The sequence below is a fragment of the Anser brachyrhynchus genome (assembly GCF_964034855.1).
Source record: "Anser brachyrhynchus genome assembly, chromosome: 8".
In the NCBI taxonomy this organism is placed as follows: Eukaryota; Metazoa; Chordata; class Aves; order Anseriformes; family Anatidae; genus Anser; species Anser brachyrhynchus.
The window spans coordinates 9698188-9720224 of NC_137702.1; the positions used below are offsets into that span (position 1 = coordinate 9698188).

At 60.4% G+C, this 22037-nt stretch overlaps 2 protein-coding genes across 3 annotated transcripts; one reads left to right on the top strand and one right to left on the bottom strand.

The window, feature by feature from the left end:
- Positions 1 to 2006: 2006 nt before the first annotated feature.
- LURAP1 (leucine rich adaptor protein 1) lies at positions 2007 to 6900 on the bottom strand. Its single transcript, XM_080602047.1, has 2 exons — positions 6633 to 6900; positions 2007 to 3846 (listed from the first exon to the last, which is right to left on the bottom strand). The coding sequence occupies exons 1-2, from the start codon at positions 6825 to 6827 to the stop codon at positions 3184 to 3186; spliced, it is 858 nt and encodes a 285-aa protein (XP_080458173.1). The 5' UTR covers positions 6828 to 6900; the 3' UTR covers positions 2007 to 3183.
- POMGNT1 (protein O-linked mannose N-acetylglucosaminyltransferase 1 (beta 1,2-)) lies at positions 3821 to 20357 on the top strand. Of its 2 annotated transcripts, none has more exons than XM_080602046.1 (22): positions 3821 to 3840; positions 7640 to 7815; positions 8930 to 9038; positions 9365 to 9480; positions 9659 to 9724; positions 10193 to 10306; positions 10950 to 11067; positions 11359 to 11457; positions 11966 to 12093; positions 12512 to 12582; positions 12849 to 12924; positions 13991 to 14074; positions 14224 to 14265; positions 14481 to 14539; positions 14966 to 15038; positions 15335 to 15463; positions 15792 to 15917; positions 16068 to 16132; positions 16758 to 16802; positions 16971 to 17106; positions 17484 to 17593; positions 17742 to 20357. In XM_080602046.1, exons 2-22 carry the CDS (start codon positions 7705 to 7707, stop codon positions 17842 to 17844), a joined length of 1980 nt encoding a protein of 659 aa, XP_080458172.1. In that variant the 5' UTR covers positions 3821 to 3840; positions 7640 to 7704; the 3' UTR covers positions 17845 to 20357. The 2 variants fall into 2 exon arrangements, with proteins under 2 accessions (XP_080458172.1, XP_080458171.1); XM_080602045.1 differs by lacking the exon at positions 3821 to 3840 and adding an exon at positions 7181 to 7268.
- The last annotated feature ends 1680 nt before the right edge of the window (positions 20358 to 22037 follow it).

Sequence of the window (22037 nt, forward strand, 5' to 3'; positions counted from 1 at the left end):
CCCACGGCCTCTTTGCAACGTGTTTACTGTAATTTTCCCTTTAAACACCCCGTGGAAAAAACAACAGAGGAGTTCTTTTAGGTCAGGCTGGGCTAAGACGATAAAAGCAGATTAATTTCTCAGAAGAGCAATACAGATTTTTCTTCCTCTCCCCTCCCACCGGGGACCTGAGCAGGGCTGGCGGGCAGGAGGTGGTGACGAGGTGACCCCAGAAGGCCAAGGGGTGCCCGTGGTCACACAGCCTTTGGTGTCACCCTTGGGGTGGCATGGAGCAGGGTGTCCCCCAGCCCCATAAGGGAACAGGGGGGACATTTCCTAAGTGACAGGTCACAGGGGAGGAGAAGGTGGCACATCTGGAGCATCCTCCCCAGGGGGCACAAGGCAGAGAACCGAGCCTGGAGCCCAAACCCACAGCCCGTCCTCGACCCTTCATCCCAGCAGATGCCTGCAGAGCTGTGCCTATGGCCCCCATCCAAAACCAGCCACAGCACACAGGAGTTTTGGGTACCAGGGCCAAATCCAGACCGGAGCTGGGAACATCCACACGCTGGGGACAGGCTGGGATGGGGTCGCTGCTCCAGGATGCTGCCAAACCCAGCAATACAAAGGGGTCCTGAGCGTGAAGAGAGGCAGGACCGGAGAGCTCGGATATGGGACTGGTGTCCCCAGGGGTTCACCGCTTTGCTCAGACCAGCGCCAACATTTCAGCCTCCCCAGGAGACCACCCCTGCTGCCAAAGCGCAGCGGCGCCGCAGCTCCCCGCCAAGGGTTACACCGGCGGGGAGGGACGGGAGCTGTGATGCATGGGCAGAGCATTTGCTGCGGGGGCCAGAAGGGATTTTTGAGATGCCGAGGAGCCTCCGCCGAGGTCCCACGCTGTTTGTTTGCAGCGCAGCCTCACGAGCAGAGGCAGATGGGTTCGGGGAGGAGGGACGGAGATAAGGGAGCGCAGCCAGCGCCATGGGTGCACCCACCTGGCACTGAGCACAGCGGGGTGCCTGGGTCACCCCACGAAGCACAAAGGCAGCAGAAAGCAGGGCTCTGCCAGCCCGTTTGGACTCACTTTTGTCTAGACCTTCTTATCTCTACATCCCCAAGCTGGTGCCGGAGGCAGGGCGGTGGCGGGGAGGTGCGGGACAAGCTGGTGCTCGCGCGCGGCACAGAGCCGGCTCGGGTGCATTTTTGAGCAGCGCCAAATCGCAGTGTTTTCCTCCCAGCATCTGCTCCTGGAGCAACTCGGCCCTGCACCAGTGCAAGGGACAGCAGGGAGCATCCTGCTGCAACACGCACCGGGACATTGGGGTGCGGCATCAAGCCTGGGGTCCCCCAGCTCCCTTTCACCACCTCCCCAGATCACGGCCACACGGGATGCCACCCCTCTGACCGTGGGACCCAGCTCCGGGCTCTTCCCTCCCCGGGAAAAGGTGATTTCCTCACAAGGGTTGATATGAATTATTAAATGGCCGCAGCACTTAGGGGACGGGCCCTTTTCGGGGCACGCAGGGAGGGGAAAGCCCGTGGGACTTTTTAACAGCTCTCCTCACTAGTTATTAAAGCATTTTACTGCCTCGTTAAGGCAGCCTAATCTCTGTGTATATCTAAAAAGAAAGAATTGGCTCGCTGGTGGTGTTATACCAGATGTGGGCGTTTTCTGGCACGGGCTCAGCTCCTGCCCGGCTGCTTTATCTGCTTGTTTTCCTGCCGGGTCCCAGCGCCAAACCGCCCCGTGACAGAGCCTGCACCCACCCACGGGTGCTCTGCAGCCCCCAGACACCCACCTGGCAGCCAGACAGACATCCCCCGGGGGGGGCATTTCCCCAGGGAGGTTTGGGGATGTGATGGGACATCCCCCCATCTCCACCTCCGAGGTCTGGATTTGGGGGATATCCAATTTTGGGGGCTGTGGGTAGCAGGGACAGGGAAGCTGGCCCCAGGGCATTTCAGGCAGGGGTAGGAGCCTCCCCCCCGACACCTCTGCGAGCTCCCCAAAGCACCGACAGCGTGGCTTTGGAGAAACACAACCATTTATTAAGCCAGCTATTTTTGTCAACAGCGGTTTCAGCAATGCCGGAGGACTTTAGGTTCCCCCCCCCACCCCAGGGACCCCCAGCGGGTTCACGGCATGCAGAGCTCGAGGGAAAGCCGGGGATTGCCAGCCTTGGGGGACGCGGTGGCTATGCGGGAAAGCCACGAGAAAGGTCTTTGCTCCAGAAAGGTCTTCCCTCTCTCTCAGCTTCCCAGCTGTTTCAGGAGAAGTTGAACCAACTCCCACCACCCCAACAAGGACAGAGGCAGCATTCAGCTCACAGACGGAGGGGAAAACCTGTGCCGAGGCAAGCAGGCGGCTGTTGCAGCACCCAGCTGGGGCCAGCACCTTCCAGGCTTGTTCCCTGCGCGTGGGAGAGCACCCTCCTTGAGGCTGTGGGATGCCGAGGTCCTTCCCCGCATCATCTGCTGGAGGGAGCAGATCCTGCCCGAGGCAGCACAGCTCCAGCACAAGCCATGCTCTGCAAGCCGGGGGTGCTGGGGGGCGTAGCGGGCGGGCAGTGAAAGGCACGGGAAGAAGCCAAGGCTCTCGGGGCACAGAGGACATCTCTGGGGCAGGGTCACCGCAAATCCACGCTGGCGGAGGAGCCTCGAAACACGTCAGGAAACTCCCACTTTGCTCTGCCCTTCTGCGGGCACGCGGGGAAGGGAGATCTGTGCCGAAATCCCTCCTCCGCAGGGCACCGAGAAAGCCCCACGGAGCAGCCACGGTGCCCACCCCACCACGTTGCAGGTCACCGAAACCACCTGCCCCTTCAGGGAAGGGGATTTTGGCATCGACCACGTGCCGCGGCCCCAGGTCCTCCAGGTCAGACCTACCCTTGAGGGGCGCTGGCCTTGAAGAGGGCGATGGAGACAAGCAGGCCCAACGGGGGTGCTCAGCTCACCCCAGAGCAAAGGATTAAATTTAGGGGGACCCACCTCACCCTGCCTCTCCCACCAACTGCCCACGGGGCGGGCAGCCCTCACCCAGCCCCTCCGGGCTGCGTTCCCTGGCGGGGGGCTCAGAGGGACAAGGGGACACGACCCAACCACCCTGACCCCCTCCCAGCCAAACCACGCTCCCAAGCGGGGCCGAACGAAGCAGAGCAGGCGATGAGGGGAGCCGGGCCGGGGGCGTGAGGACCAGCAAAGGGACTACAAGAACGTCACGTCGTCCTGGGACTGGAGCCAGCGCCAGTGGGCGTCGTACTCCGCGTGCAGTTTGCTGGTGAGTTTGCAGTTCTCCGAGTCAGCCTCGGCTTTCCGAGCCTTCCCGCTCGGGTTCCCCTTCCCCATCCTTTCCCCGGCCCCCGCTGGCACTTTGGGGTCTTTGCCCGGTTCCAAAGAGCCGGGCTGCTTGCCCAAGTAGCCGTTGGCCACCTGGGGCTCCTTGGCAAACCGCTGCTGGTCCGGGGCGAGGTCTGCGGGGGGCCACTCGTGCTCCGCTTTGCCCTTCTCCAGCTTCCCAAGGCCCCTCTCGGGGTCCATCCTGCCCCAATCCTGCTCGGCCCTGCCCAGGGCTCTCGCGGGAGGCTCGGCGGCGTTTTGGGAGTACTCGTCCATGTCGTCAGCCAGCGTGTCCAGGTAGCTGCCGACCGAGATGCTGTCCAGCTTGTCGGGGGGGTCCTGCAGGCTGTCCCAGCTGCCCCGCCGCGAGGCCGCCTGGCTGCCCGCCAGGCTGTACTGGCTGCTGGCCAGGCTGCTGCCGCGGCTGGGCAGCGCGCTCCGCTCCTCCAGCAGCCATTTCACCGCCTCGATGCCCTCGTTCACCAGCACCAGCTGCTGCAGGATCTTCACGTCCACCGCCCGCAGGTAGGCCTGGGTTGGGGAGGGGGGGGGGAGACGGAGAGCACGGCTCAGTGGGGGGCACGGCACGCATCGCCCTCCCTCCATCCCCGGCCCCCCAGGAGACCTACGGCCCCAAATCCCAGCCCCGTGGTCCTGCTTGAGACCCCATCATCAGGGACCAACAACTTATGGCACCCACGCAGCCGTCCCCATACACAAGCACCCCCGTGGGGATGGGGGCAAGCAAATAACTGCGGGCACAGGGGGTCCAGATCTGAGCCCAGAGCATCCCCTGAACGCACCGAAACCCAAATCCCACCCAAAAATCCCAGTCAAACATCACCTTTTTTGAGACGTAAGAAAAATCAGACACAAGGCATCCATCCTGGCCCTTGTTTGCGCCCGGCCTGGAGCCATGGTGGGGGTATCATGGGGTTATGGGGTCCCTATCACCGATCCCACCCTGGCTTGGCTGCCTCCTGCCCCTGCGGGGTCGGGGAAAGCTCTCCGCAGAGCTGCAGCTCCTGCAGGAACATCTGGTTTCCTAACGGGAAGCCCGGCGTGCCAAGACATTCCTGGCCGTATGATACTCGCCGCCGAAAGCCACTGGATTTCCCCTGCGCCGGGCAGAAATATTTTGCCAGGAAAGGGAATAAAAAGGCAGGGGGTGGGGGAGAGGGAGAGAAACCCACGGCGAGCCAGGTAGGGGCAGCCGGTGCGAGGGGAGACGAGGGCTGAGAGCTGGGATAATGTGAGCAATGCATCTCCAAAGGCAAATCCCAGCTGGGCTGAGAGCTGGTGAAACGCAGCCACGTCCTCAGCCGAGGGAAAAGCTGCCCTGAGCGTGCCCCGCGGGTCTCTGGGGAGCCCCATCTCCGGTCCCACGGCTGGCACCGGGACAAAGCCGCCGGAGGAAGGAGCCTGGGAAAGCTCCGGACGGAGGTGACGCCTCGCAGCTCAGAAGATGCAAAGAAAATGGGCAAACGCTTATAGGGACCCGACACCAACCCCCTGCCCCTCCCTAAACCCATCAGGCTGGATTTAAAAAAAAAACAAATAAATAAATTGCGAGGGGATGAGAGAGCTGCAGCCAGCCCAGACTGGGGCAGGAGCCAGCTGTGAACTGCAGAAACTTCCTTTCTAGGCAAGTTATTTCACAAACCGCCTCCGACGGACTTTTCCGCACGCTCCGAAAGCATCTGGCCTTGGCACGGAGGACGCACTGGACGAGGCAGCCTGGGAGCTCCTGACATCCTCCCCAGGCCTGGAGAAACTGCGTTTTTCTCCACCACATCCAGCTGTGGCGGGCGGAGAGGCGAGGGGGGAGCGGGGCCCTGAGGTCAGAAGCTGCCCCAAATTAAGGGATGGGATCCCGATGAGGGATGCTCCCCAGATTCGGTTTCTTTGGCTGATCTGCTGCGATTTCGGGCCAGCCTGAGCCCCGCCGCTTCACCCCTGTAAGCATCCAGGTGAGGGCGGCGTGGAAGGACACCGAGATCCTACAAGATCCTACAAGAAGCCAGCTGCCCTTTATGTCCCTGTCCCCGCAAGTGGCAGCAGCAGCCAGCGGGGAGCAAGGTGACCGCGGTGCCCGGTGCGTGGCATGGCACTGGGGGACACCGGACAACCTGCTCCGGGACGTGCCTCAGTTTCCCCCAGCACGCTGTCCCCCCACAACCATCCCATCCTCCTGAAATGTCCCCTCCTAAAAGGGGGCAGTGACCCCAGCACAGCCCGCCCCTATAGGGTCACGGTCCTTCGTCCCTCCCCAGCACCCACGCGTTGGTTTTTTCTCCCTCCAGGACTGACAGATTTGGGGCAATGGGAGGAAATTGGCCTAAGGGGCTGGGGACAAAGCTGCAATTAGGATTTCCACCCTGACAAGCGCCACCTCTGCCCTGTCCCCTCCGTCCCCAAGGGCATTAAAGGGCAGCCCAGCACCAGGGCAGGATGCGCTCCTCGCCCCCAAACCCGCTCCCCCTCCCTCCCACAGGCAGGATCGTGCCCCTGGGGATAAAATATCCCCTTCGGGTCGGGAAAACGTGGGAATTCGCTGCCTCCTCCCCGCGCCGCCCACGCCGGGCAAGCCTCTCCTCCCAGCACGGCTGCGGCGTGGGGGCCAGGCGTGGTGCTGTGCCCACGGGGGGACATTTGGGGTCCTGCCTGGGGGCTGGGGGCGATGGGGACCCCCCCCCCCCCCGGACCCCGGCTGCCCCCCGGTTTGGGGCCACCGCCGCCGGCCCCGCTGCGTGGGGTGGGGATGGGAAGGGCCGGGGCAGGGGGAGGAAAGCCCCGAGCTCGGTGCTGAGGGCCGGGGGTTATAAAACATGGCCCAAAGCGGGGCCCTGAGGGTGTCGCGGGGGGTAAGGCAGCCTTCATCCTCCTCCTCCTCCTCCTCCTCCTCTTCCTCCTCCTCCCAGCAGCCGGGCTCTGGACCTTCCCCCCGGGCTCAGAGTACAACCACGCAGCCAAGGGGCACCGGGGCCGCCCGGTTCGGCCTCCCAGGCCTCACCGCCGCTCCGCCGGCGGGGCTGAGCCGCCGGTACGGCCGGTGCAGCCGGTGCCGGGGGCACCCTTCGGCCCCTTTTCCCTGTGTAAACGCCGCTCCCGTGCGTGGGAGCGCCCCCGGCGCCCAACCCCGCCCCGTTCCCCGAGCCCAGCGGCTCCCCCCGGTGCCGGCGGGGTGATGCCGAGGAGCTGCCCGTGCCCGCCGCCACCCCCGGGGCAACCGGGGCGGGCTCAGCAGCACCGCTAGCCCGGTAACCCGCAGCTCCCCCGCCCCGCGCTCCCCTCCGCCCGCCGGTGCCGGCACTCACCAGCTCCAAGCGGAGCGCGCGGAGGCGGTCGGCGAGCGGCGGGCGGGCACCGCGAACGGGCACCGGGAGCACCGGGAGCGGCACCGGGAGGGGCTCAGCCCGCAGCCCCCGCAGCAGCCCGGCGGGCGGCCGCCGGCCCAGCTTGCCGGCCAGCTCCCGCAGGTCCGCGGGCAGCGCCTCCCCGCCGCCCTCCATGCGGCCGGCACCGGGCGGCGGCACCGGGCGGCGCTGTCACCGAGGCCACGCCCCCTTTCCGCAAGCCACGCCCCCTTTCCGCAAGCCACGCCCCCTTTCCCCAAACCACGCCCCCTTTCCCCAAACCACGCCCCCTTTCCCCAAACCACGCCCCCTTTCCCCAAACCACGCCCCCTTTCCCCAAACCACGCCCCCTTTCCCCAAATCACGCCCCCTCCCGCAAGCCACGCCCCCTCCGCCGCAGCCCCGCAGCCCTCCGCCGCAACCGCTCACCCCCGCCGCCGAAGCCACGCCCCCTCGCGGCGCGGTGGGCGGGGCTAAGCGAGGCCACGCCCCCCCCCCCGCGCCCGGTCGTCTCGCGGCGCTCTGCAGCGCCGGAAGCGGCGCGGCCCCGCCGGTGCTGAGGGGGTCCGGTGGAGCGGGCCCGGCCCCCGGCTCGCCGTGAGTAGCGCCGGGACGGGGCCTTGTGGTGCCCTCACGCACCCCGCAACCGGGCACCGGGCGGCTCTGGGCCCGCCTCACGCCTCCTGCGGCCTCCTCCGGGCCTCCCCGGGGAGGCCTCGGCCCGGCCGGGCCTTGTCCCCCCTCAGCACCACGGGGACTTTGGGGCCTTCCCTCAGCACCGGGGGGGTTTTGGGGCCGCCGCCCCTCAGCGCCGGGGTGGGCTGGCTCGGGGCAGGGCCCTCAGGAGCCCCTGGGGTCGGGGGGTTTCTCCTTGCTCCCCATACAGTGCCCTCACCCGCAGCTGGCAGGCTCTGGCTTTGCTGGGGAGGGGATTTGAGTCTCACCCTGAGCCCACCCCGTCCCCGCAGGGAGCCCCGATGGACCCTCGAGAGGAGGCGAGCGCATCCTGACCCTCGTCCCTGCCCCCGCGACTATGGAGGAGTGGAAGCCCAACGCCGTGCTCAAGCCCCACAAGAAGCGGAGCTGGTACTTGGCCTGGAAGTACAAGCTCATGAACCAGCGGGCGCTGAGGAAGCTGTGCCAGGTGAGTCGCCCGCGGTGGATTAGGGAGGTTGATCTGCGGGGTTTGCAGGGTTATGGGGCAGCAGCATGGGTGGGGGGGGTATGCCAGGAGGCCTGGGTAACCTAACATGCTGGGGAAGCCGAACCTGTTCCTAGAAAATCCACCCCAGTGGCTTTGTGCTCCTGCATGGAGGGGTCTGCTGTGTCTAGCAGCTCCTGCCAGCTGCAAATGGACCATTAAGTGGCTATGGCAGAAGATACAGCTGTTCAGGCTTCCTTGGGAGACTCTTAGTAAAAAAAAAATGTGACTTGAGTGATTCCTTCCCTCCTGGTTCTGTACGTGTACTGAGTGCAGTAGGGCTCTGCCCGCAGTGGGAAACCATTCCTGCCAGGTGATTTGCAAACCAAGCCTGGTATAAGGTGCAACAGGCAGACAGAAAATAGGACTGAGTAACAGGATCTCATGCCCTAGAGGCAGCTGGTGTTTAGGAAAGCCACAGACCTGCTTGTCTGTACCATAAAACTGCTAATCTGTCGTTGAGCTGCCATCCCAGGGGACATCTGGGGGTATAAGGATGGGGAGGGTTTGCCCATGGGGCTGCACAAAAGGAGCTGTTCCCACAGTGAGCGGAGCCTGGTGAAATTTGGCAGTCAGTGACTGAGGGAAGGAGAAGGTTTTGTGCTTGCCTGGGGGGGCGAAGGCTCACGAGGGCTCCCTGGGGAAGGAGACTGCTTGGGGTCCTTGGGATCAAGCCCGATCTTTCAGGCAGGCGCTGCTGGCAACTCTGTGGCAGTGTTAGGTGTCAAGGTGTCAGCTGAGGCCTTGCCTTCAAACCCAGGTTGTCCTGCATCCCAGGCAGTGCTGCCATCCTCTTGGGATCTTGCAGCTTCCACCTTGCAGGTTGATCATTTCCTACCACTGGATGTTCGTGTTCCAAGTCTTCCTGTCTCAAAAAACGGTCCTTTGGGTGTGGAATAGTTTCTGCTTTGCTCTGTGTCTGAAAAAGAAGAATGGGGGCAATGGTACTGAAGATCCCTTGGCAGATCTCCTCGGGGTGCCCTGCAGACTCTGCCAGGGAGGTGGCCCGCTCTTGGGGTTGTTACAAGCTGCTAACACAGAGCACCCTGCATTGCAGACAGGAGCTGTCCTCTTCCTGCTTGTAACTGTGATCGTGAACATCAAACTGATCTTGGACACCCGGAGAGCTGCTTATGAGGAGGAAGAGGAGTCTGCACAGGATTACGGTGAGGGGCAGGAAGTAATTTCTTTAAGTCTGGGGAAACTTGTGGCCAACTACAGCATGAAAAAGAGGTCTGTGCATGTGGGTTTAACAAAAAATAGAAAAGGATGTTTCCGTTCCTGGTCTGTCTACTTCAACACGTTTGGCCGCAGAGGTCTGCAAGGGGTCAGACCTGTTGCTCTATTGGATTTCCTTCACTTGCTTTCCCCTTAGGTTCTGACCCGTGGCTTGGGGGAGCTGGGGTGCCTGGGGGTTTGGCTGGGCTAGGGCGGAGCAGGGACAAGCCAGGGGTGCTGGGGCTGGTTGAGCCTGGGCTTTCTTCCCCTGTAGATGATGAGCTGCTGAACGTGGAGGTCCCTAGGCACCCTGTGAGCAACAAGAAGGTCTTGGATGTCGAGGTGTACTCCAGCAGGTCAAAGGTCTACGTGGCTGTGGATGGAACGACGGTAAGTGGGAGGATGGGGCTGAACGGGTGGCGCTGTGACCCCAGGCAGTGAGAGCACTTCTGTGACTGACCAGAAGTCACAAAGAGAGACCTGCCCTTTGTTTGGGGGCCCTGCTGTGCCGAATGGGCAGGGGATATGGGGTGCTGGCTCCTGGTTCTCATCGTTTCTCCACCCGCAGGTCCTGGAAGATGAGGCTCGTGAGCAAGGAAGAGGGATCCACGTCATCGTCTTAAACCAGGCTACGGTAAAGCATCCCTGCGTGCCTGCCTCTGGCTTTGTCCCCGAGCTGCGTGTGTCCTTCCTGTCTAACTGTTGGGTGTGTGAGGAGACGGGCAGCCAGGAGAGAGGTCTCTGAATACGAGTTTGCCTCCAGATGCCAGAGTACAACACGGTGTTTCTCCTGTGCTTGTCTAGCTCAGAGAAAGGCTTTGACTGGTTTCCTAGGCGGTTTAGACTGCGAGAAATGTGAACCCCAACGGGGATGTCACTGGGGAGCAGGAAGAAGAGGAGTCATGGGGTTGACTGAAGCTGGCCCTCAGCACTTTGTGTGCTACAAAAAGGCAGAGTTTGCCTGGGGACTTGCTCCTTAGCGCACCAAAAAATGAACTCATTGTGTTGCTCTGGATCTGAGACTTCCAGGGCAGATTTCCATATTCCCACCTGTCCTGATTATATAAAACTTAAGATGCATCTTGTGTTTGAATGCCAACAGGGTCACGTGATGGCCAAGAGGGTCTTTGACACCTACTCTCCTCATGAAGACGAAGCCATGGTACTCTTCCTCAATATGGTTGCCCGGGGCCGAATCCTGATCTTCACCATTAAGGTAGGTGACATCAGTGTCAGAACAAAATGTCACCTCGAATCAGGACACCCTCAAGCTGGACTCTTGAATGTCACTGGGCGCTCCCAGAGCTAAATGTCACATTCCCAGCTGTGCTGTGTCTCCCTGGTTGGACCACCTCCCTCATCCTCTCACTCTCCCTGGTTACTGCTGTGTGCCCAGTAAGGCTGGAGGGCAAAAAGAGAGTGTATCAGAACTTGCAGATGTAAGCAAGGTGGAGAATGAATGTGAAGAAGTATAAGGATGTAGGGGGACCTTTCTGGGTGGTGTTCTGTGCCAGTTCCAGGCTGTTGAGGTGGGAGTGGACTGTGCTGGCTCTGGGGCTACTCTGTGAGCACCACTGTGCTTTAAGGTGGTAGGTTCAGATGTGTGAAGTGTTGGTAGACGCTGTCCCTGCTTGAGAACAGTGTGGTCTCGAGGAAACAGGAGTCTGACTCCTCTGACCTGCCCGTAGGTCACGGTGAAACAACCAGCAGGTTTAGTGGTGTGGAGATCTTGGGAACCTGCTTTTGAATTTCTCTGGCTCAGCTGGTTCAAGGGTAGGAATGGGCCCTGTATCTCTTTGGTATTGATGGGAGACTCTTTGGTAGGCAGACCTCAGCTGCAGGGTTGTGTTTGCTTCCAGGATGAAGGCTCCTTTCACCTCAAGGACACAGCCAAGAATGTCCTGAAAAGCCTGGGGAGCCAAGTTGCGCCGTTCCTGAGCTGGAGAGACATGTGGACGTTTGTGGGGAAGAAGGGAGGTAAGAGAGGTTAACGCTTAGCCAGGAGAGTGTTCCTAGCTCCTTAATAGGTGAAGACAAACCCAGCCCATCCCCAAAATGCTCTATGAGCAGACAACAAGTCACAGAGAATAGGTAGCTCCATTTCTGGGGGTGAGGGAGGGGGCAGAGGCAGAGCATTTCCCTTTAGCAGCTCCCCAAAGGCCAAGGGCAGGATGCTAAATCACCACCCTGAGCTGCAGCTCTGCTCGTGCCTTGACGTGATGGGGATTGGCTCTTCAAGACTGTCCTGACCCCGTGTCCCTGCTCCAGGGGAAGTGTACGGGGAGAAGCACGCCAAGTCACCTGCTCTCTCGACATGGGGCGACCCTGTGCTGCTGAAGACAGAAGTCCATCTGACATCTGTGGAAGGTAGGAAAATAAAATCTGCTCTGCGGTGCTGGGTGTCTCTGGAGGACGTCTAACCACATTCTTGGTGTTTTCAAGTCAGAGCCGTGGGTGTGTTAGCAACATCCCAGAATGGCTTTAAGGCTGTTTGACATGGGATGGTGACTTATAATGGCACCAGCTTCCCTTCTTCGTGCTTCCATGGCTATTCCAGGTGTGGTCATAAAGAAAGGTGAGGGTGAGGGCCTGGTACATGTTGTGGCCACTTGTCACATCTCCAAACTAGGCCTGATCCAGTCTTTTCTGACTGTTGGCCTCAAACAAGGCCTGTTGCTGCCTCAGAGAGGCCATGCAACAGGAACGGTTTCCAAATGGCCCCTGTATGCTGTATCCTGCAGTGATGCTCGTTCACAGCAGCAAGCACTGGTTTGGTGATAGCTGAGCCCAGGGCAAGCCATCCGTGTGGCAGCCTGGAGTACACAAGGTGAGGCCGTGGGGGTGAGGAATCCTTTTTTCTCCTTGGTGCCTCCAGATGCTGAGTGCCACTGGCCTGACACGGAGCTGAACCGCCGCCGGAGGAGGTTCTGCAGCAAAGTGGAAGGTTACGGCAGCGTCTGCAGCTGCAAAGACCCCACGCCCATTGAGTTCAACCCTGATCCTGTGAGTACGGGGCAGAGTATCAGGAAGGCTCCAGGAGGGAGGGCTAGGCAGGACCACGGGCAGCTCAGATGTAGAGCCTTGTCCCTACACAGCAGCTGAGTGGTGATGACTGCCCTTGGGCAAGCCGTTAGCCCCTGGCAATGTAGGAAGAAGATGCTGGGGTCATGGGGAAGGGGCTGTCCTTAGTACAGCACTGGCAGGTTTGAACAGAAGTCTCCAGGTGGATGCAGGCTGGGATTTGGGAGCAGGATCTGAGGTGGGATGAAGGGAAGAAGCTGGCAGGATCTCCAGCAGTGCTGAGCAGACCATTTCCTGGGTGGCTGGTGCTGGGTTTAACAGCGGGCAGGTCCCTGCCTCTTGGATCCTGCTGTCGGTGGCACGGCATCACCCAGCCACACTCACATTTTTTCTCTTCCAGCTCAAAGACAACAGGGTCTTCGACGTGCCTGTAGCTGTTATTGCAGGGAACCGCCCCAACTACCTGTACAGGTAACCGCTCCAGGGCGTGCGACTTGCCTGCTCTTTGCCACGAGGTCAGGCACGGTTAAGCCCCCTTGCTGCTCAAACAACGTGGGCACGGCTTCTGGGACAGATCACAGGGTCCTTGGCCATGGGAAAGGGGAGAGCCTTTGGGTCCTGTGCCCTGTTCCCTCACCCTGCCCCCATTCCCCACCCCAAGGAATCCCTACCCCTCCGCGGAGTGGCCTGGACCCACTGGGACTGTGCTGTGCTCAGGCCCCTCGGTTTCTCCCCAGGATGCTGCGCTCCTTGCTGTCGGCTCAGGGTGTCAATCCTCGGATGATCATGGTCTTCATTGATGGGTACTATGAGGTGAGAACGCTCCTGGGGGGTCACTGTAAACAGGTCCTTGGTCCCCCAGCCGAGGGGATGCGGTGCTGCCCTAGTCCTTGGTGGGTGGCAGGCTATGAGCCCCTTCACCCTTCTTCCTGCTATCGGTGAGGGTGCTCCTCATCTGCTTCTTTGCAAAGTCTGGAGGCATGGAACCCTAAAAAAAAGTCTGTTTTCACAAGGCTGTGAAAACAGTGGCTTGGAAAAAAAGCCACTGAAAGCTGTGGCTTGGTAGAGGAGAGCTGTTTCTTGAGAGTTCAAAGACTTTCCCATCAGCTCAACCTGAAAGCACTTGAGAGTCCCACAGCAAGCCCTGGCTCTGTGGCAGCAGGATGTGCTCCCAGTTGCCCAGTTCTCCCAGCGCTGCCAGGCTGTGGGGCTGGGGCAGCTGGTGTGTTTGTGCAGGCTGTTACTGCAGTGCATCAGAGTGGTTAAAGATAGCAGTAACCATTGCCATGGCAACTGGAGCAGTATCCCTCTGCTGCGAGGGGGCAGCTCGGATGCTCGGGCTGCCGTGGTGGATACCAGGAAGATGGAGAAGGTTGTGGTGGCGCCTTCTAGGAGCAGAGGTATTTCAGCCCAAATACGGGTTACTTCTGCCCCCAGTGAGAATGTGTTTGGACCGAGAGGTCCTTCTTGTCAGCTGTGGGAGGAAGTGGAGTTGGTTGTGGTCTTGCTACTAAGCAGCTGGAAGGTGTTCCTGGACGTACCTGTTTTATATCTGCGCTGTCCATGGGGGACTAGAAACTTGGGGCCTCTTAGATATTCTTTGGGTGTAAGTTTGGGTATTTAAAGTAGCGGGTCTAACAAAAACTTATGGCATTGGTTAGTGATACTTAGGGGCTGAAGGACCAAGATGGTTTGGTGAGTTTCTTGCAGTGGAGTCCTTAGCACAGCAGCAGTTGGAGCCTCAGAGTTCCCCAGGAGGACAACTACACAGAGGAGATTGGCCTGTTGCTGTTGTTCCAGGGAGCTGACACTGTGGCAGAGAGTGGGGAGAGTGTGTCTAACCCCACACATTTGAAGGCTCTCTACATTCCCGTTGCAGGAGCCAATGGATGTTGTGGAGCTGTTTGGCCTCTCAGGAATCCAGCACACTCCCATCAGCATTAAAAATGCCAGAGTTTCCCAGGTGAGAGACCCTTCCCAGCCCCCAGGGGAGCTTTTTATTGGGATGGTATTTGAGGGAGGCAGGCTTAGCCCCACATCTGTGCCAGGCTGCCCCTCCCTGTGGTCCAGGCGTTGATGCTAACACAGGCAATGATGTGTCTGTTCTTGCAGCACTACAAAGCCAGCCTGACTGCAACCTTCAACCTGTTCCCGGTAAGTGAGACCTCTGCCTGAGCCCTGTCTCGCTGCTTGCCCTTGGGAGTGAGGCAGCACAAAGCTGCCCTGGGAGAGTGGCGTCTGTGATAGCCTCCCTCACAGGAGCTGGAATTGGTCCTGTGGGGCAGGGAGCAGCACAACTGGGGTCACTGCCTGGTGTCTGCTCTGTCCTGGTCCTCTCCATCCTTCTGACATCTCACTTTGCCCTACAGGATGCCAAATTTGCTGTGGTTCTGGAGGAAGACCTCGACATTTCTGTTGACTTCTTCAGGTAAAGCTGTGGGTCACTGAGATTCTGTTCAGGGGCGTTTCGTTGGAGCTCTCTGGCTGCCTCAGGAGAAGCCAGATCCCTGCCGTGATGTAGCTCACCTGTCCAGGGCTAAGCAGTCCCTAGCCAACGACTGTAGCTGAGCTCTGCATGCACGGAGACTAGTTGTTGAATTCACTGTCCCTAGGACTTGGTGCAGGGTCACTTCAGCATCTGGGATTTTGTAGATTTTGTCCTTTTTTGTTTGTTTTGTTTATTTTTGAGCCGCTGACTTGTTTTGCACATGCACGTATGCCAACATCAGCCACCTCAGCCCAAGAGGTGGGTTAAACATTCCCAGCGGTTGGGGATGGCTCATTTCCCGAGAATTTTCCTCGGTTTGTCTGTGGGAAGGATCTCTGACCATGGACTGGGCAACTCTTTCCTCAGCTTTCTGAGCCAGTCAATATACCTACTGGAGGAGGACGAGAGCCTGTACTGCATCTCAGCATGGAATGACCAGGTGGGTTGGGGGGAGATGGCGGAGCAGGGACAGCTGTGCCCTTTGTTGTTCCCAAGTCTGGGGGCTGAGTGCTCACTGTAAAGCAGGTTTCCCCCAGCACCATCAACCTGTGTGTGTCTCCCCAGCCCTGTACCATTCAGAAGTGCCCCTGCAAATTTCCATCCTGTCCCTGCCCCGTGCTTCCCAGTGGCTGTCCCCTTCTTCCAGTGCTGGGTGTTTCCATGGGGCAAGTTGCCCCCTTCCTTGGAGGGGTAGGGATGCATTCAGGGTGCTGAATGCTCCCCGTAACATCGCAGGGCTATGAGCACACGGCTGAGGACCCCTCGCTCCTGTACCGTGTGGAGACCATGCCGGGCCTGGGCTGGGTGCTCCGGAAGAGCCTGTACAAGGATGAGCTGGAGCCAAAGTGGCCAACCCCAGAGAAGGTGAGTATACTTGGGGGGCTTTGTCTTCTGCACCTACGTCTTTGTATATTAGCAGTCCCTGATCATCATTTGATATCTGTCGGTTCAGCTCTTGGAGGGGCCCTGTTTTTTCTGAGCTTCCCCTGGGAAGGATGCCCAAGCAGGATGGATCTGGGATAGGCACTAACTTGAGGACCACGTAACCAGCCACAGATGTGGCTGGAACAGCCCTGGCAAGCTGGGCTGTGGGGACTGGAGCTTGTGAGGGCAGCCGGAAGGGCCCCAGGACAGCCATTTTATTGAGTGATGTCCCCAAACGTGAGTGTAAGCAGCAGTTTCCCTTCCCCAGCTCTGGGACTGGGACATGTGGATGCGGATGCCTGAGCAGCGGAAGGGCCGGGAGTGCATCATCCCCGACATCTCGCGCTCCTACCACTTCGGCATCGTGGGGCTCAACATGAACGGCTACTTCCACGTGAGTGACCTCTGCCAGGCCCTGTCCTGGTGCTGAGCTCTGACCCCAGTCACCTCTCCAGGTAGTAGTGGGTGTGCTTGAGGTGACGTCCGAGTACTGCTGACTCCCTGCTGAACCCTGTTTTCTTTCCATCCTCTCTCTCTTCACCAGGAAGCCTATTTCAAAAAGCACAAGTTCAACACGGTTCCGAATGTCCAGCTTAAAAATGTGGAGAGGTGAGTACTGGTCAGAAAAAGGTCTGGATGAAACAGCTGCATGAGCTGATCCTGTCTGCTTGTGCTGGGGATGTTTCCCTTCTGGCACAAAAACCATTAATCACCTCCAGCACGTTGGCACCTCTGGATGAATCCTTGCAGTCTTTTTGTGAGGTTGTGTTCAGCTAAGCCATGTTCCAGGAATCCCAAAAGCAGCCTGGGCATAAAGCACCCCTCCTTCTTGTTTGTGAGACCCCAGCCACAGTGAGGGACAGACACCTGTCCCTTATACTCCCTTTCACTGATAAGCTTGGAAGACCAGGTACCTTGGCTTGAAGCTTAAACCTATCAAGGTGCAAGTAATCAGCCCTGTGTGGGTTTTGTTTTTGTTGTCTGTCTATTTTCTCCCAAAGACATGGATGCTTTGGTGGAGGCAGTTCAGAGCTGTCCTGGCAAACATTGAAAGGTCACATTTTTGCTACCACGTCCTGCTAGGATGTGTGGCAGTCCCTATTCTCCATCCATTGTCTCCAACTTGCCTTTTAGTATTACAATGGAGTAATCTTTAATTTGGATCACTTGGGGATGGTCCTTGCTTATCAGCCTATCTGACTTTGCCCTGATCTCTGTGCTCTGTCTTCAACAGCTTGAGAAAAGATGCCTATGAGGCTGAAATTCATCGGCTCCTGGGGTAAGTGCCTGCAGGAAGGGTGGGAATCTATGGAGCACGATAGGTGGGCAAACTAGGACAGAAGAAAGGGTGGAGGTGGCCCCAGCCACTGCTTCCGTGTGTGAAGCACCCTGCAGTGGAACAGGGAGGAAGCAGGTCGTCTTCTCACTCCCTGTTCTGTTTCTGCAGTGAGGCTGAAGTCCTGGACCACAGCAAGGACCCCTGTGAGGACTCCTTTGTGCCTGACACCGAGGGCAAGGTCTATGTCATGTTCATCAAGATGGAGCAGGAAGCAGACTTCACCACCTGGACTCAGCTCGCCAAGGTGAGGCCCTGCCATAGGACGTCCTCCCCCCCGCACTGATCTTGGCATTGCTAGAAAACACCTGGCTATTTTCCTCGGTTTTTGCCCATGGCATGGACACAGCTCAGAAAATGGATTCATGCTGCCCTTGGGTGATGTTTAAGCTCTTGATGTTTACAGAAGACACCGGGTCGTTTTTAGGCAGGCGCTTGGCTTATTGTGGATAAATCTTATGACCTCCCTGTGCGGGAGCCCACGGCCAAGCTTGTCCGGAAGTTTTTATTTGCTCACCTGGGTGTGCTGGTCAAGACCCCTGTCCCGAAGCAGGATCCCCACCCTCTACTGATGGTGGGTGGAGGTGGGAGCTGATGCTTCTTCTTCCCTCCCCTCCACCCTAGTGCCTCCACATCTGGGACCTGGACGTCCGTGGGAACCACAAGGGGCTGTGGCGGCTCTTCCGCAAGAAAAACCACTTCCTCGTCGTGGGGGTCCCTGCCTCCCCCTACTCGTGAGTATCGGGGACACAGCAACCTGGGTAACTCCCCCCTGGCACCGTCCCCTGCCCAGGACACTACCATCTGCTTCTGTCTCAGCTCACTTTTTGGGAGCTCCTGGCGCTGCTGGTGCCAGCTCCCATCCAGCATTCTCACCCGCAGGTCCAAGAAGCCCTCCTCAGTGGTGCCGATCTACATGGAGCCCCCTGCGAAGGAGGAGGGGGCAGTGGCAGTGCCAGCAGTTGCTGCAGCAGAGCAGACGTGAGGCTGGCAGCTGGGAAGTGAGGGGGGGGACCAGGAGAGGACGGAGACCCCCACAGTGCAGAGACTGAGTTGGCAGCGGCTCTTGGAGGCTGGTGGCTGGACGTGGACTCCCATTTCAGGCTGCAGTTCGAGATTTTGGGCTACCTCCAGCCCCCTGTCACGGTCTCCCTCTCCCTCACGCAGGGGCAGGGTCCTTCCCTGTAGACATGCCACCCCCATCGTCCCAGGAACATTTTTTAACACAGACTCTTTACTAATGCTGCTCCCGTTGCCCCCTGGCTGGGCAAGGTCGGAGGAAGGCAGTGCTCACTTGGGGGCTGTGGGAGGCCTTTAGGAACGCCTCTGCTCCCATTTTCGCTCCCAGATCCCAAGAAGGCAGCACGCTCGTGTACAAGCGCTGCAGCCCGCCAGCCGGGTGTTATTTATGAACTCTTGCCCAGCGGCGAGCATGGTGGTGAAGAAGGGACCTTCCAGCTGCTTTCTCCTGCACAACGGTTGCACCTTGAAGACTGGGTTGGACATCTCCCTGCCTGGGCCACAGCGACTGCTGGGGGCAGAAGGGAATGCCGAGGAGGAGCCCGCCTTGCGGGCACGCAGGGGGCACCCTGTCCCCAGCACGAGGACAGGCGGGTGCCCCTGTCCTTTCCCTGCAGTTCTGGGAGCCGGAGGACTGCGGATGGAGGAGGACCCTGCTCTGCGCTGCAGCTCAGACCGCCCTCACCCACCTCCTCTGTGGGGAGCAGTCCTGCCCCCCCCGAGCTGCAGGATTGGGGGTGAAAGTGCCTTGCAGAGCGAGATGGGAGCAGCGAGCGGGGACTCCCCCGGCTGCGGGGGCAGGATGGACCTGGGCTCTCCAGCAGCCGCTCCTGGAGAGAGGAAATGCTGCGGCGTGGCGTGGTCCTTGCCTGTGGTACTGTACCCCTGCCTCTCCTCCCTGTCAGGTACCCCCAGCTCTCGCTGAGGACGGGCAGGGGGAGTTGTTCCCCTGAATCCCCCCCTTACTGTGGTACGATGCTAGCAGGGAAGCTGCGAGCTGATCCAGGAGGGGCAGCCTGGTTCTCCTGGCGTGGTACGTCCTCTCTGCAGAGGGAGAGGGAGGGGGTCCCTGCCCCCCTTCCTGTGCCTTAGGATGGACCCCGGGCCCCCTCCCCAGCCCCTTGGTACTAACTTTCTCCCCACGCTAGGGCCAGCCCTAGTCCCCTGCTCCGTGCACCTCCCTGTCTCATCCACGAGGCAGGAGATCACTCCTCTGCCCCAGTCCCCCACCCTCAGTGCAGGGAGGCTCTGGCTCGCCTGCTGTGCCAGCGGCTGGATTTGCTGCTCAGCCCCTTCCCTGCGCTCACAGGGAGGGGATGCGAGGGCTGGGCCCTGGGGTGCAGCACCCTGTGGGCCAGGGGCTCGTCCCCTCTGTTTTCTCACTGTGAACGGAGTGCCGGGGCCCCCTGGGAGCACACACCTCAGCCCCCGCTGGGGTCTACACTACGGTAACTTATTTATTTATTGCTTGGGGGAAGGTAGCAGGAAAGTAGCGTGGAGAGCCAGCAGCCCTCAGCCTGCAAGGAGGCAGACCTGGAAGGTTTCTGTCTTGTTCCCCTGGCGCCATCCTCTGTTCACCTCCTCCTTCCTTGCCAGGGGTAGGAAAATAGTGGTGAACTCAGCAAATCTGCTCCTCTCTGCCCGAAATGGTCCCCGTGTGGGTACAGCACAGCTCTAGCGTGACTCCAGGGGCTGTGACCCGTGCCGGCCCCAACAGGGCAGCTGTGTGTGCACTGCCTGAGGCAGGACAGACACAGGAGAGGAGCAGAAGGTGGCAGGGGTGGCCTGAGGGTGCAGGGTGGCACCCTTGAGACTTTACGGTACCGGCCCCGGGGCTCAGGCTGAACCCTTCCTTGCTCTGCCACCCCCAGCACTGCCCTTCTCTGGTGCTCTGGGGGGCAGCCCACGGGTGGTGGATGGGGCTGGGCTTTTTTTTTTTTTTTAATAATTTAGTTAAATACGAGAAACACGTCCATTACATGCTCTGGGAAAGGGACTTAGCTTCCTCGGTGGGAAAGCCACTTGCTCCCAGGCACTGCTTTGGAGAAACCTGCGTGGCTCTCCGCTGTGACGCCGTTCCCTTGGCATCTCGGTTCCCGAGGCCCCTTTTCCCTTTAACCGACTGCCCCCTTCCCTTCTTGGCTGGCCGGACTCAGCCTGAGGCTGGGAGACGCTGGTCCCGCAGGCAGGGAATGGCTCCCCGGGAGCTCTCAGCCCCGCGTGCTGCTCCCTGTCCTGCAGGGCCCAGGGCACTGCAGCTCTCGGCAGTGGCAGGACTCGACCCCGGGGCTTCGAGCTCCTCATCCCTTCCCTCTGCGTGTGACGGGCTGCTGGGTGCGCCGGGGGCTCCTCTCCCTCCGTCCCCCTTCCTCACGCGAGGCTCCCCTTTGGCAGCTGTGGTTGGGCTGGGGGGGGGCGAGGGCATCCCCAGGGCTTTCTGAATCGAATTATTTTTTCAAGAATAAACATTGCACAGCTGTTGGGCCTCGGGTGTTTCATCTGGGGCTTTGCATGCCTCGTGGGGCCACCTGCACGGATGGGGCAGAGCTGTCCTCCTGGCCGCAGCGCCTGACGGAGGCAAAAGGGAATGCCCGCAGCTCTCTGCCACACCTGGAAGCCGGCGCCTGGGGCCTTTTGGCCCAAATATCCTGCTTGGGGTGTGTGTTTCCCAAGGAGCAGCCTGGCCAGGGAGGGTTGGTGGCTCCGGTGGCCGGTTGTCTTCTGGGTCAGTATCTAGGAACCTGCCCTGCAGCGCCGGTGCCAGCAGAGGTCCTCCGAGCCTTGGCGGCTGCCAGGGTTCTCTGTTTCCTCCTCGAGCTTTATCATCGCTATCTGCAGTTTAATAACCGGCACAAACTCTGACCACGGGCTGGCGCTGGGCGCGATGAGCCCCTGTGCTCCCTGCTGGCACCTTCTGCCGCTCGCTCCCAGCTCCGTGCCCCTCGCTGCCTGCCTTTGGGTGGGGGGCGGTGGGCAGCCGGCCCCTGGGGCAAAGATTCTGGGTCACTTCGTTGGATTTGGGTGGTTTTTCTTCCTGAGGAAATGGGATCCTGGGATAAAGGGGGCTTTTTTCTTTTTTTTTTTTTTCACCCAACCTCCTGCCCAAGGTCACAGCGCAGGGAAGGCACCGGGGGGGGACAGGGGGCTGCTGCCACGAGCCAGCCGCTGCCTGAGCTGCCAACCTGAGTCTGTTGGTGGCAACAACACAAAAAAGCGGGGGGGGACGGGACAGGACAGGAGGGCCCAACCAGGAAAAACAACAACTGGTGGCGTTTGTGTTCCCCTTCGCTCCTCCCCGCGGGCTGGGTGCAGGCAGGGGTGAAGCCAAACCAAGCAGGGCCATGGGAAAATTCAGCCTCTGGGCCAGCCCGGTGCGAGGCGTTGCTGCTGCAGGAGCCTCCAGAGCCTCCCGGCTCCCATCCCCGTGGGGCAGGGAGCCCACGGGGGCTGGGGATTGCCCGGCCCTGGGGAGAAGCAGGGAGCGGAGGTGGCTGCAGGTGCAGGACCCGAATGGGACGGGGACGGGCGGGCAGCAGCCACCGGCACGGACCAGCCCAGACCAGCTCCGCGCACCGGCCGCCTCCTGTTCCGCCCGTGGCGAGGCCGGGCCTCGTCCCCGTCGCCTCCCACCCCTTTTGGGGCAGCTTTTGGGGAGGGGGCAGCCCCCTAAGCAAAGGCTTTCCCCCAGCCCCATGTCCCCGGGGCGTTATTTGGCGGGGCGGCGGAGAGGGACATCGCCTCCCCAGTTTGCATCCGCCACCGGTGGAGGCTGGAACCTCCTCCAGGACGAGGCCGCCGCCTGTCTGTGGGACCAGCAAAACCCACAGCGTTTTGGGGGCTCAGGGCTGGGCACCAAGCTCCTGCCACCCCCAGGGAGGGTCACGGAGCTCTGTCGGTGACCCAGCGAACCCCGCAGAGCCGTGGGGGTTCCTCTGGGCGTGCGGGAGGCTGCGTTTATAGGGGCGAGGCAGCGACGTGTCGGCTCCCACGGCTCGGCCCCCCGCGGCCCCAGCTCCAGCACCCGCTGCCCAAGTCACCGGTTCCCAGGTCTCGCCCGTCCTCCCCCCCAGCAGCCCAGCCCTGCTGCCTTTGTGCAGCCTCACAAAGGAGAACCTGTCCCGGCTGCTCCGCGTCCCGGGAGCTGGCTGATAATTAAAC